This window comes from Solanum stenotomum, chromosome 11 (assembly GCF_019186545.1).
Source record: "Solanum stenotomum isolate F172 chromosome 11, ASM1918654v1, whole genome shotgun sequence".
Taxonomy (NCBI): Eukaryota; Viridiplantae; Streptophyta; class Magnoliopsida; order Solanales; family Solanaceae; genus Solanum; species Solanum stenotomum.
The window spans coordinates 25,106,817-25,120,214 of NC_064292.1; the positions used below are offsets into that span (position 1 = coordinate 25,106,817).

Sequence of the window (13,398 nt, forward strand, 5' to 3'; positions counted from 1 at the left end):
CTGCACTCATTGCTAATGAGAGTGTAGATTCTAGAATGAAAGGAGATGAGCCTGGAATCATGTGCTAATTAGATATTGAAAAGCCTTCATACCTGCAAATCATCAAAATATCATTAGAATAGAACATAATAAGACATTGAAGACACTAATTGTTGTACTAAATAGGCCTCAGATGAGTGTAAATCTACCACTTGTCACTTTCAAAAAGGAGGTGCTACAAGGCAAAACAAGGAAATATGCCATCTACTTTATGCTGATGATACTATTATTTTTTGTGAACCTACCGAGGAATATAGAAATTACATCAGATTGCTACTATTGTTTTTTGAAACCACTTCAGGTTTGAAGATAAATTGGGTGAGGAGCAGTTTCTTCCCAATCAAGGAGGTACTCAACATCCAGAGTATGACAGACATACTTGGTTGTAATGTGGATCATTTACCTGTTGTTTACTTGGGCATGCCACTTGGTTACAAACATAAAGAGGCAAGGATATGGGATGGCATAATAGAGAAGGCAGAAAAGAGATTAACAAGGTGGAAGTCTCAATATTTATCATTTGGTGGAAGACTCACTCTTATAATCTCAGTTTTAGACTCTCTTCCTACTTATGCAATGTCTCTATTCCCTATACAACCGAAAGGTTCCGAAGAAACTGGACAAACTCAGAAGGGATTTTCCTTGGCATGGATGTAAGTAGGACAAAGGATATAGTTTGGTGAAATGGGAAGTAACAATGAAAAATAGGTACCTTGGAGGATGGAGACAGAATGATAGCCTCTTGATGGCTTTGGAGATATAGTGAAGAAGACCAGGTTCTATGGAAGGAGATCATCAAAGTGAAATATGGTGAGAACAACCCATGGTGTAGCAGTACTAGTTCTATGCCCTATGGAAGTGGGGCATGGAGAACAATCAAAGACCTTTGGCCAAAGATAGAAGAGAACATGACTATAAAGTGGGAGATGGGAGAAAAACAAAGTTTTCAGGAGATGCTTGGAACAATCAGAACCCTTTGAAGGATATCTTTCTCGACTTAATCATCATATGCAACAACCCAGAATCAATTGTCAAAGAACGTTCGACCGATCACAGATGTGATTTTTCTTTTAGAAGATTATTAAATATTAAATAATTAGGTGGAAAGGGTGGCCAACACGCTTCTTCTACTAGATGACTTCTCAGGCACTACATCAAATTCAGATTCCATGAGATGGAAGCACGAAAATGATGGAAAATTCTCCATTAAGAGGGCTTATGAAATAAGTAATGCACATCAAAACAGAAGACGACAATTTTTGTGGAATAATGTGTAGGAAAACATAGGTCCAACTAAAGTAAAATGCTTCACCTGGTTGGTAGTAAGAAAGGCTTGCCTAACACATGAGGTTTTGAAGAGAAAGTGGCGTATCATAGTTTCCCGATGCCAACTTTGCGGGGAAACAAAAGAGACAAACCTTTTTGCATTGTAAATTCACTGAACAACTATGGACCTTATTTCTTACCCTCACAGACACATTATGAACCATGCCTGAGCAATCGACATATATGCTGAGTTGTTGGATTAGAAGACGAGGAAGCAAGAGCCAGAAGAGATGGTGGAAAATCATCCCGCACTGTATATGGTGGAATGTATGGAAAGAGAGAAATAGCAGAAACTTCGAAGATAGGTCCAATTCCATCCATAAAGTTAAATGGCGATTGTATTGTATCTTTTCATTAATGGTGTAAAAAGATAGAAATAGATGAATTTGAACTAGTAGATTTGTTAGGATCTCTGTAAGTAGCATCCTCCTACTCTTCTTTTTTTGGCTTCTTTTTGAAGATCTCCAACATATCCTTAATGCTGAGGAATACAACATTACCAATTTCAAGAAAAAAAAAGTAGAAATTAGTGAAACTTGATTTTGAGTGCAATGTTAAGCTTGATTATGAAAATTACCAATTTATGACATTCCCAAGTCAGTTTGCCAATGGAGCTTGTAAATGAGAAATTCTTGAGTACCGACCTTGCAATACTTGAGATGCGAGGCTCGCCACAACTTTTTAAAGGCATGATTCCTAGTCAGAGATCACTTGAATTAGGCTTGGGTTGGTCATTAAAGCCTCATGCCTGTCGAGGCTAGATAACTTGAGCCACCTTATGCGAGTCTCCTTTCGTCAGCCAAGAGACGTTTTCCATGTCTGGTCTTAATACTCACTTTATTTTTTTCGATAAAACTTGTACCATAAAATGTCAATATGTTATTCTCAGATTGAGGACTTCTTTTCCTTAGACTCTGCATCAACTATGCTTCAATCCCAAACTAGTTTCAGTCAGGATATGAATCCTCTATATAATTTGCTTTATTAGACTAAGTTTCATTTCAATTCTGGAATGATAATTAAGAAAATGGTCTCTTGTGCTCCTTTATCTGTCCATTCCCACCCAGCTGCCCTTTATGGAGTTAGCAGATTAAGGGTGAAATAAGTAGCCAAAATGTAATGCTGAAGAATTTTGGGTCATCATCCATTATTTTAATGTCTGACCGGGGTGCCTAAATGTGATGATAAATGTTTCCTAGGATTGTTGTTTCTTGACTGATAAAGAATTTCTCCTAAAAATCCTTAGAACTCTGTACTTAGCTATAGTTGTTTTCTTATTTGCATTTGAGCGTTTTTACCTCCATTGACAGCCTATTTCATCGCCTTTGGTCCTCCACCAATTAAGACACACCCAAGAAGAAATCTAGTTTTTCTTAAAAGCATGACAAAGGTGGGTAAACAGTGCTAGAAGAGATCTAACTTTGCTCAGACTTGGAGCAAGCAAAATATTTTCTAGCTTGATGAAGAGTGCCTGCCATGAAAAATTGAAAAAATACACATGCTACTAGTGTCATAGTTGCTGACCTTCTAGAAAGATAAATAAGGTATGCTCCACCAATTAAAGAAAGACACACCCAAGAAGAAATTTAGTTTTTCTTAAAAGCTCAACAAAAGTGGCTAAACAGTGCTAAAAGATATCTAACTTGCTTAGACTTGGAGCAACTATAATATTTTCTACCTTGATAAAGAGTGTTTGGCATGAAAAATTGAAAAAATACACATGCTAGTGGTATTAATTTTACTGACATTCTAGAAAGATAAATGAAGTTCGTCCTCCTTTTTCTCTAATCTTTTGCTGGGGAAAAAGTATTTTGGTATTTTGGTATTTTGTTATATTCTATCATCACTCAACTGCTTTTCAAGGTTTTGAGGATTGGGCTTTTTATCAAAATGGCTACTGAATAATTAATTTGTAGGACTGCTTCTTCATAGGAAAGCAAGCATTTGCAGACAATCAACTATATATTTTTGCTGTTCTATTTGATTCACCTTTTACTATTTGAAAGTTTATGTTCCAGAAAAAGAAAAACAAACTTAACTGAGAGAGCCAGAGAGTTGAGTGAGAAAAGTGGTCATGGTAATGTAATAAAGAAGGTGTGGGTGGGGCAAAGAGTGGGAAGAAGGGCGGCGCATCCGGGGGGAGGTGTGTGTGTAAAACAAAGACGGGAGGCAATGCAGATGGAGGGAGAGAGAATGGGGGTTCGTGAGGATTGTACGGAAGTGAAAGGAGGGGTTTTGTTTGTGAAATCATGTTATTCTTTAAGAAGAGTGACTCGGTTTTGCTTGATGTCGCCCAATCTACTACTCTGTGCTAGTATACCTGATCTTTCTTTCCATTTGGTCTGTCCAAAAATATGATCCTTCGTTAAATGAGAAGTCTTTGTTCCCATCATTTAAACTAATAAAAACTTATATTACTTCCAACTTTTTGACATCTTACCAACTAACTGTTCCACTTTTCACATTCCTAACAATTGTCTAGAACACTGTCCTAGAAAACTCAATTTAGTAATCTATTCAAATGGTGCAGGTTCTAGAATCTAGAGTACGGTAACATAATCAAGGTTACAGATGCTTGTGATTACATCTTTATACCAACATGTTATGGTTTTGGTCTCTATATTTTTGCAGTGTAGTAAAGTTTATTTATTCGAAAGAGCTTTTATAATTTCCTCATAACTCATTTTCTCCCTTCTCAGGACAATCTTGAAGCACAAGTAGTAACCTCAAATGATGACATTTTGGGAGATGCAATCCCACAAGATCAGCAAAATTATTTACGACAGTTCTGTTATCAAGCACTGAAAATGACCCCAGGGGTAGATATTTTGCAGTTGGTTTTTTGGTGTCTTTATAATTGTTGCATGGGAATTTATATATGGAGATTTCTTTTATTGTTTGTGCGTTACTTTTTATTTTCTGATCTTGCTGTGGACTCACTTTCTATTGTGCAGTTGTGGATTATGTAGACTACTTACTGCAAAATATATATCTGCTGTTTCAATTCTAGCTCATAAATCCTTTTGGTGTATTTGCCTTTCAGGGTAGAGGTCCACAATTTCCTGGTTCACATCCAGTCTCTCTTGACAGGTTTGGTTCCAGTCCTTATTTGGAGAACTTCAACTTCATTATATTTTTTTCGTCTAGTCAGGCGTAACCTTAGGTTTAGGAGATCACACTTAGCCATGCATACAAGAGGCCTCTTTTCACCCAGATCTGGAAAGAACAAGGAAATTATCACAGTTGGTCTCACCTAAATCAGAATAAAAACTGCATAAAGTTAATTTATCAAAAGGGGAAAAGGTTCCGCATAAGCTGATACGTGACATTTATCTGCATTTCCTTGATATTGGAGATGACAGTAGAAACTGTTGCTGTGTGACAGTAGAAACTGTTGCTGTGTGACAGTAGAACTGGGATACTGTGTAGCTTTGTGAGACTTGTAAATATGGCTCCTGCATAACCTTCGTGCTGAAATTTATGTACTGTTACCATTTTAAATAAGCTGGTGCTGTGTGATGTAATGTGATAATTGTCTTTAACACACGGATAATGCTGTTATGTTTCGTACTTCTTTCATCATGTGGATGTGATGCAGTAGCACTACATTTCTGGCCAGTATGTGATTTCAAACTTTACATGTTCGAACAGATATTTGGTTTAGGTGTTTCTCTAATTAGTTTGAGGACGTCCAGTTGGCTTATCAAGCTGAGAACTGCATATCTGAGTGTGAATTCCGATATTTGTTTTGTGTGATATTGCTGTTAAATATAAGCGTGAAGACATCAAAGCCTGAAGTATCTATGTTGCTGAAGAATGAGTTATCCTCTACACCACTGAGTTGGATTAATTAAAAGCAGGAAACATGTTGATTTGGAAATAAATTTTAACTTGTTTGACTTGTTTAAATTGTGTTACTTATTCGTCTAAAATGCTAATTGACATATCAAATACAACAAACAACATAATAATCCACCACCATGATTCAATTAGTTAACAATAATATGCTTAATGGTTGATTTGAAGCTTGTTAGTGAATATGGGTCCAGTGATCTTTTTTCTTTGAGATGGGTGAAGTTTGTTTTACTGCAAAGTTTGTTACAGTGGCATGTAACATGTAAAATCACTTGTGAAGTGATTATCATGATTATTTCTTTATCTCTTCAGGTGTCTAGTTCTTGCTTTCTTCAGTTTAAGCCTCTTAAGTTGTCTAATGTGATTAACAAATTACAGCATACTTGGTACAGAATAAAATTTGGTTGTTATTTTTGCTTTATTTGCATAAAGTGCCTATTTCGATACTCTTCTTTTCTTACTATGAGACAAATAGTTGAGTGCTGTTCAGTTTCAAAATAAATAAATAAAAATCCAGTTTTGAAAAATAGTTGAGTGTTGTTTCAGCACTTATTAAGTGCCGAAGTAGGCTATTATAATTGGATTTTGGCTGGTTTATCTGAGTGATTTTGGCTTATGATAGAAAATGGACTCTGCCATTTCCTAGGTTTTTGGCCGATCATGTATGTATTTCTGTTGTTCTAATTGCTGTTGAATTCATTATATTTTTCATAGAATTTTGGATGACAGGTTCAGTGCTAATTATACTTTTTCATAGGGAAATGTAGTCTTCTTCATGCTTGAGTTCTTACAATATCATTTGGTGCTGTAACGAAATCCCTAATTTTGTTTTCTTCTCCTCATAGGAACTGGTGAAGCGTTTCTTTTTCTACCTCTTGATTTCTTACTTATTCCGTTTATTCTGCTTCTTATAATCAGCCATTAGGAATCTTTGCCTAAACTTCATTAGTTTGTTTGTCTCCCAACCATGAATGTCCCTTGGCCATCATTTCTTACTGCAGAAGTCATTGACTTTCTCCCAAATATTTTTACCTGTATTTCTGCAAATGTTGCAACTAAGCTTTCTTTGAAGTCTCTTCACAATAACTTATATTCTCTTAACCCACATTTTATAGTTTTGTTTTAGTTAAGATCTAATCCTGAAAATAAAGTAACTACTTATCAGAAGAGGTGTTTTGGTGGTTCATGAACTTCCAAGTTTTTGGGATGTTCAAATGATTAGGGCTGGGCATTCGGTAATTCGGTTAGGTTTTTTTTTTTTTTTTTTTGGTTTTTTTGGTTTTCGGTTCTTGTATCACATATACCGAACACTGAACCGAATTATTTCGGTTTGGTTCGGTTTTTGTTATTTCGGTTCGGTTCGGTTTTTTGTTACAGGATGGTAGTCAATCGTGAATAAGCATCACTAACAGAACGGTACTTGTTGTCAACGGAAAGAGAGCTGGTTTCCGATTATTCTTAGCATCACTAACAGAACGGTGCTTGTTGTCAATGGAAAGAGAGCTGGCTTCCGATTCTTCTTCTCTACCTGTTGTACTAAGATGCCGCACTACCTGCTGGAGTGCTGCTACGATGGTCAGCTGGCGGCTGCTGCTGGTCGGCTGGAGGCTGCTGCTGGTCGGCTGGCGGCTTCTGCTGGTCGGCTGCTAGTCGGCTGGTCGACGTGACGACGCCGGAAGTGGAAGTGGGAAAGCGGGTCAGTGAAAGCGGCGTCGAAGAAGAATGAAAACTCAAGTTATAAGTGAAGCGTGGGTTATTCATTGACCTAATTCAATTGTGCGTATACTAATATTTATTATTTAATACATCCTCCGTTTCAAAAAGAGTGGCCTAGTTTGACTTGGCACGGAGTTTAAGAAAATAAAGAAGACTTTTGAATCTTGTGGTCCTAAATTAAAGTTATGTCAAATGTACAAAATTGCCCTTTAATCTTGTGGCCTTAAACATGCCACGTGGAAAGCTGAAATTAAAATGTTACCAAAAAAAGAAAGAGGTCATTCATTTTGAAACAGACTAAAAAGGAAAGGGGGCCATTCTTTTTGAAACCGAGGGAGTAATTAATATTAATAATTAATATAGTATTAATATATTATAAATATAATATAATATATTTCGGTAAACTGAAATACCGAATAATACAAAAGTCACATACCGAAAACCGAACCGAAATACTGAAAAATACGAAAATTTATACCGAATACCGAATCGAAAACCGAAATACCGAAACCGAAATACCAAAAAACTTTGGTTCGGTTCGGTATTTCGGTATTTATGCCCAGCCCTACAAATGATCAGACTGAAATACTTCTTGATTCTTGTGACCTGCCAAATAGGCAGAAAGACCCGTCTTTTTATTTTGGAATCAATTACCTTAGTTGGGTGGATGTATGTGGCCTCGACAGGGACCGGGATATTATGCTTGCAGCTCATGAAATAGGTTTGTTTTGTTTGTTCTGCTAATATTGTTTTATTCTGCATGATAGCTTGTCCATCAAGTGTTCTGAGTAGTTAATGTATTTTTTTAGATCCCTTGTACAAATTTTACTCATGGATAATATTCTTGTCATAACTTCATACCTGAACCTCATATGAACTCGGACATGGATATTAATATATTTTCTGAGAAAACAATTGTTTATTTATTAAACTGGCTAGCTGCCTTACAAACTATGGTAGCATCCCACACAAAGCAAGGAAGGTGAAGATCCATAAATTAAGATTCATCCAAGGTAATCGTTGTCATGATGTGCAGGGACAACTTGCAGTTATTAAGGCAGCGTTACTACTATGCTACATGGAAGGCTGATGGGACACGGTATATGATGCTGATCACGATGGATGGCTGTTTCTTAATTGATAGGCATTTCAACTTCCGGAGGGTTCAGATGAGATTTCCTTGCAGACACACTAATGAAGTATGCTAATGTCCAGTTAGCTATTTTCTTTTGATAAGATAAGTGGTATTAATAACAGCATCAAGAAGATGCAAGATTTACAAGATATGGCATTTGAGCTTACAAAATAAATCTCTGGCTAACTATACAAACTATCTAAACCAGAACTAATGAGTTAGTAAAATCCTGAAGTTGTTCTGCATTAACAGCAAGATACAAGTTGGACCAACTAAACAAATTTGCAATGCATCTACTCTTCAAAATGCCTAAAGCAGTTGACTCTCCATCAAAACATCTCTTGTTCCTCTCTAACCAAATGCCCAGTTAGCTATTAGGATGTTCTGATAGTTTTTTTTCCCTTTTATGTTTCGCTGTTGGAAATTATCTGTACATATGATTTATTACATGAAATTCTCATATTTTCTCCCAGGGTTTAGCTGAAAAGACCCACCACTTCACTTTACTTGATGGAGAGATGGTAATTGATACTTTGCCCAACACACAAAAGCAGGAAAGGAGATACCTAATTTATGATATGATGGCCCTGAACCATGTATCTGTCATCGAGGTTGGATTCTTTGATATGAAACCACCTTCCTTTCCTTCTTGAAAAATTTATGTTAGCTATACTCTTAGGGGTCTTTTGGTTCTCTTCGAATATTATCTGTACATTGTTGTTGCTCATTCTCTGTTCTATAATTTTACAGCGACCCTTTTATGAACGGTGGAGAATGATCGACAAAGAAGTGATTGGTCCAAGGAATTATGAACGTCAACATATATACCAGAGTAGAAACCCTTACTATAGATATGAGTTGGAGCCTTTCAGGGTATGTTTTGTCAAAATTGGAATATATTGTAGTTATTTTCTAGTATTATTTGTTCTGCCTAAGTGGCTGCTGATTTCTCAATGTTTATCAGGTGAGGAGGAAGGATTTTTTTCTGCTCTCTACTGTCACAAAACTTCTCAAAGAATTTATCCCAAAGCTTTCACATGAAGCTGATGGTCTTATTTTTCAGGTGCTAAAGAGTACCTATACTGAATTGCTTCTTGTTCTAGTGTTATATTGGATTTTTTCGTGAGGAGTCAATTTCTTACATCACTTAAGATGTTTTCAAGTTATATGACATGTATGTTTTGGCTGCTATGTTGGAAAACTCTCTGTGGAAGTGGTTTCCAACCTTTATCTACGTTTGCTGTTATGCTGCAGATAGAATTAGTAGCACATCCTCTTGCATTTTATTGCAAATGACATGTTTATGGCTAACAGTGACGGAGATTCATAAATCATACAGATGAATTTATGTTCTGGATACTGAGCCACCCTGTTTTCTTTCTGTGTTAGGGTTGGGATGATCCTTATGTTCCTCGCACGCATGAGGGTCTGTTGAAGTGGAAATACCCTGAAATGAACTCGGTTGACTTTCTGTTTGAGGTTGCATTCTGCTCTCCTAGTGAATAGAGCTGTTGCTATTTCCTCCTTATCCTTTTGGTTTCTTATTATTGTTATGCTCCTACACCTTACCTGTCAATATCATTTATTTCCATGCTTCAAGTATGTTGAGATAGCTAAGTTAATAAAACAAGCAGCTTAAGGTTTTAGGCAAGATGATCACAAACATAATATTAAGGCAGGCAATGGTCCTTAGTTCTAGTCTCGCTGTCACCCATTATCAAAAAGAGTTTCCACATGCTTGGCCCATGAAAAAGAATCAGACCCGCACGTCAGGGGATGTGTTGAGATAATTTAAGTTATCAAAAGTGTGTTTTCTCTAATAGCTAAGGTTTTAGATTGATGCTTTCATCCTTCAACAAGGCAGACTATCCTTTGTGAAGTGGATCATGTTTCATGCTCTCCTATTGGAAATAAGTGGGATTATCTCTGATCATATGACAGGTGGTCGATGATCGTGAATTGCTTTATCTACATGAACGAGGGAAGAAGAAACTAATGGAGGGGAGTAGAGTTGTTTTCCCAGGTCAGAAATCCACATTTATATATTAGTCATATACTTGTGGTGTCATGCAAGAATGTTTCCCTTAATTGGGGTTAAGTTGGGAGTATAAGAAACTAATATCATCTACATCCATACTCGTTAATTTTTGTAATTTTTTTTTAACTGTGAACTCGTTTGGTTTTTATTGCTGTCTTGTATACTTTACTGACCTGGGTGGATTTTATTTCTTATTAAAATTGTTTTGTGGGGGAATTGGATGCAGTGCCTATTATTTGATGGAGTTATAACCTTCATTAGAGAATGATCTAAAAAGTTAAGGGCTATAGTTCACACTCCTCGTGCAACTGTCAAGATTCCTCTTTGGTGCTTGTGAGGTGCTAAGTAGTACTCCCTGCGCTGCCTTTTACTTGGCCCACGTTGACTTAGCAGTTGCACCTTTTGGGTCTATTTTACTAAATTAACATTTTTAGTTATGCTTTGGAAATTTAAGTTTGACTACTAATACTTCATGTAGTTATTTAATGATAAGGGTAATATTGGAAGAAAATAATAAATCTCTTGATTTGCGACAAGTAAAAAGGAAAATCTATTTTTAGTACCAGGGACAAGTAAAAAAGGAACTGACTACTGAGGGAGTAGTAAGAATATATATAAAAAATCTAGAGGTACTTGCTGTGACTAAAAACTTAAGGCAGTGTTGCTATTTCACAACTGATCCTCCTTTCTAATCCTACTCTCTTGTAAGTTCAAGATGCATATTCTTCTTAGCCAAAAAAGAAAAAGTAGATACATTTTCTTGCTTTTATTTTTTGGTCTGTTAAGGCTTAGTGTAAATAGAATGTGGATTTTCCACAACTTGAAATTGGATCAGTTGCTAAGGTTAAAGAGGTCAGACATATTAGTTTGGATTGTCAGAATAAGATTTAAATGAATCAAGGGGCAGTAGAAGCTTTTTTGCAATTTCAGGAACGTAACCATGGAGCCACAGAAATTCCTCGTCATATGTGACTGAACCAGATGAATCCAAATTTAGGGTCTCTTTGCAAGTGTAAATTTCTGACTAACCAGACCATCCTAGTCGGACTAGGACATGCACCATGCACCTCTCAAACTTTTCACTAGATTTCAACAATTTTGTTTCTTCTCTTGCTCTTTATAATGATCTTTCCAATGGTTGGTCCTTGTTGCTTTGTGTTGGTGAGTTACTGATTCCAGTGATGAGGTTTAGGGACATCCAGGCAAATGTCTACTCTGTTGTCCTATATTGTGGCATATCTAAGCATCTCTTGTGCTTTATTTGTATCCCGTGAACTTTTGTGTTATTTTTGNCCCCCCCCCCCCCCCCCCCCTGCGCTTCTCTTGGTATTTTATACCTTTGGCACATATCCTGAAATGTTGGGTTCTTTCATGTTTTAGATGGTTCTGATCCGTCAGCTTACTCTGATAAAATAATAGAGTGCTCTTTTGATACCAATAACGAAAAATGGATATGGATGAGGACCAGAGTTGATAAAGGAACTCCGAATGATTACAACACGTACAGAAAGGTATTTCTATAATGACAATACTAAATTTATGCAGTTTTGTTTATACGTAGACTTTTATTTTATTAGAACCTTTTCCATATTTTGTCATCTTTTAGATAGATTATGGTCCCTGAACGAGTAACTATGGTTCCTGTACAAAACTTCAGGTGATGAGAAGTATTACTGACAACATCACTGAAGAAGTGTTGTTGAATGAGATTTATGAGATCATTCGACTGCCAATGTATGCAGATAGGATACAGAGTGATAGCAAAGCTCATGTACGACGCAGATGAATGAATTGGTGGAAGCTAGTGATCCTATTGGAGCGTAGTTGTCTTCATGTATATCAATAGAAGGGTATTTACGAGCAGCCTTAGTCCCTAGGTGTGTTTTGTGTACTATACTGGGTTTGTTGTATGGATCCAGTTGGCACACTGTAAACTTAGTGGTCCATGTCCATGACTCGGGCCTTTAATTTTTTCTTCATTAGCGATAAGGTGTCTTGTATATTAGTTGTTTTAGTTTGCCTTTTTTTTTTCCTGGTTACTGTAAAGTTCTCCAGTAGTAGTTAAAAACTTCAAGCTCTATGTTATCTATTCCCTTGTGAATATAAGTTTGTTTCTACTAGTAATTTCCAGTTTATCATTTGCCTTTGTTCTTCAGTATAAGTCAGATTGACTGTTAAAATTTTAATTGGAAGGAGGAAAATTGTGTTATGTGGTATTGTTTTCTTATTAATCTGTTATCAAGGAATGAAACATTTTTTTGTATTCGTAAACAATTTAACTTAAAAGTTGTTTGCTGTATATGTCTAATGTCATTTTTGTTTTTTTGGTTATAATATGTTTAAAATTATAAGTTGCAAAAGGCGAGTTAGGTTATATGAGTTGATCCAATAGAGTGAGAATCAGAAAAATAATGTTGAATGAAATGTAGAATCTACAGTATGTTGTAGGATGGGGAGATAGCTGCTATACGAAGTTGGGCAGGAGTAAAACAATACTACATATATTTTGTATTATCGACATTAGAATAGTTGAGGTCCCAGAGTATTCTCTAGGAATGCATAACAAGTGAATAGTAGGGTGAAGATACTATTGAAGGAATCAGAAAATTAGTTACTATCTATGACATTATTATTCAACATTGCTTTAGAGAAGCTAACAAAGTTGCTGATAAATTAGCTACTATTAGTCACAATCACGAAAACAATTGTGTACACAGTACTTTTGCTGAGTTACCTAGGAAAGTTCAAGGCTTGTTAAATATTGATAGATGGCAGCTACCTTCATTCAGAGTCAAGAAGAAGACACCAAGTATGCTCACTCATGAGCCTCCTTAGATCTTCAGCTATATTTGTCACATCTAATTCTATTTTGCTTAGTAGACGGAAAGGCTTTTTAGCCAAGCTATGATTACACATCTTGTAGCAAAGGGTCAGGCATAACCCCCCTTTTGCAACTCTTCTTCTACGTGGCAATAAAAATCTCTCCTGATTGAAAAAATAAAATAAAAAAATAGTAGGGTGTGTTTGGTATGAAGAAAATGTTTTACGAAAAAACAACTGGTTTTTTACTTTATTTTCTTATGCTTGTTAGTAGATAGAAAATATTCTAAATGTTTGGTTTGTGAATGAAAAACATTTTAAAGAAAATATCTCTTATTTTCAACCCCAACTTTCAAATCGGGATTCATCCATATTTGACTTGCGACCTAAACTTTTGTTTTTGAAATAAATGAAATTTTAAATTCTTTTTTTTGTGTGTGTTTTGTTGGGGGGGGGGGGGGGGGGGGGG

At 36.1% G+C, this 13,398-nt stretch overlaps 1 protein-coding gene across 3 annotated transcripts in view; it reads left to right on the forward strand.

Annotated features, from left to right (window-relative positions):
• Positions 1 to 12,222, forward strand: part of LOC125845292 (uncharacterized) — a 41,255-nt gene extending 29,033 nt beyond the window's left edge. For all 3 annotated transcript variants that reach the window (XM_049524777.1, XM_049524778.1, XM_049524779.1), the window contains exons 9-18: positions 4,065 to 4,184; positions 4,409 to 4,455; positions 7,973 to 8,135; positions 8,545 to 8,682; positions 8,822 to 8,944; positions 9,036 to 9,134; positions 9,461 to 9,550; positions 10,013 to 10,094; positions 11,490 to 11,620; positions 11,767 to 12,222. In XM_049524777.1, the coding sequence (XP_049380734.1) occupies positions 4,065 to 4,184; positions 4,409 to 4,455; positions 7,973 to 8,135; positions 8,545 to 8,682; positions 8,822 to 8,944; positions 9,036 to 9,134; positions 9,461 to 9,550; positions 10,013 to 10,094; positions 11,490 to 11,620; positions 11,767 to 11,895 (1,122 nt within the window). In that variant the 3' untranslated portion in view covers positions 11,896 to 12,222. The remainder of the gene's footprint in view (positions 1 to 4,064; positions 4,185 to 4,408; positions 4,456 to 7,972; positions 8,136 to 8,544; positions 8,683 to 8,821; positions 8,945 to 9,035; positions 9,135 to 9,460; positions 9,551 to 10,012; positions 10,095 to 11,489; positions 11,621 to 11,766) is intronic.
• The last annotated feature ends 1,176 nt before the right edge of the window (positions 12,223 to 13,398 follow it).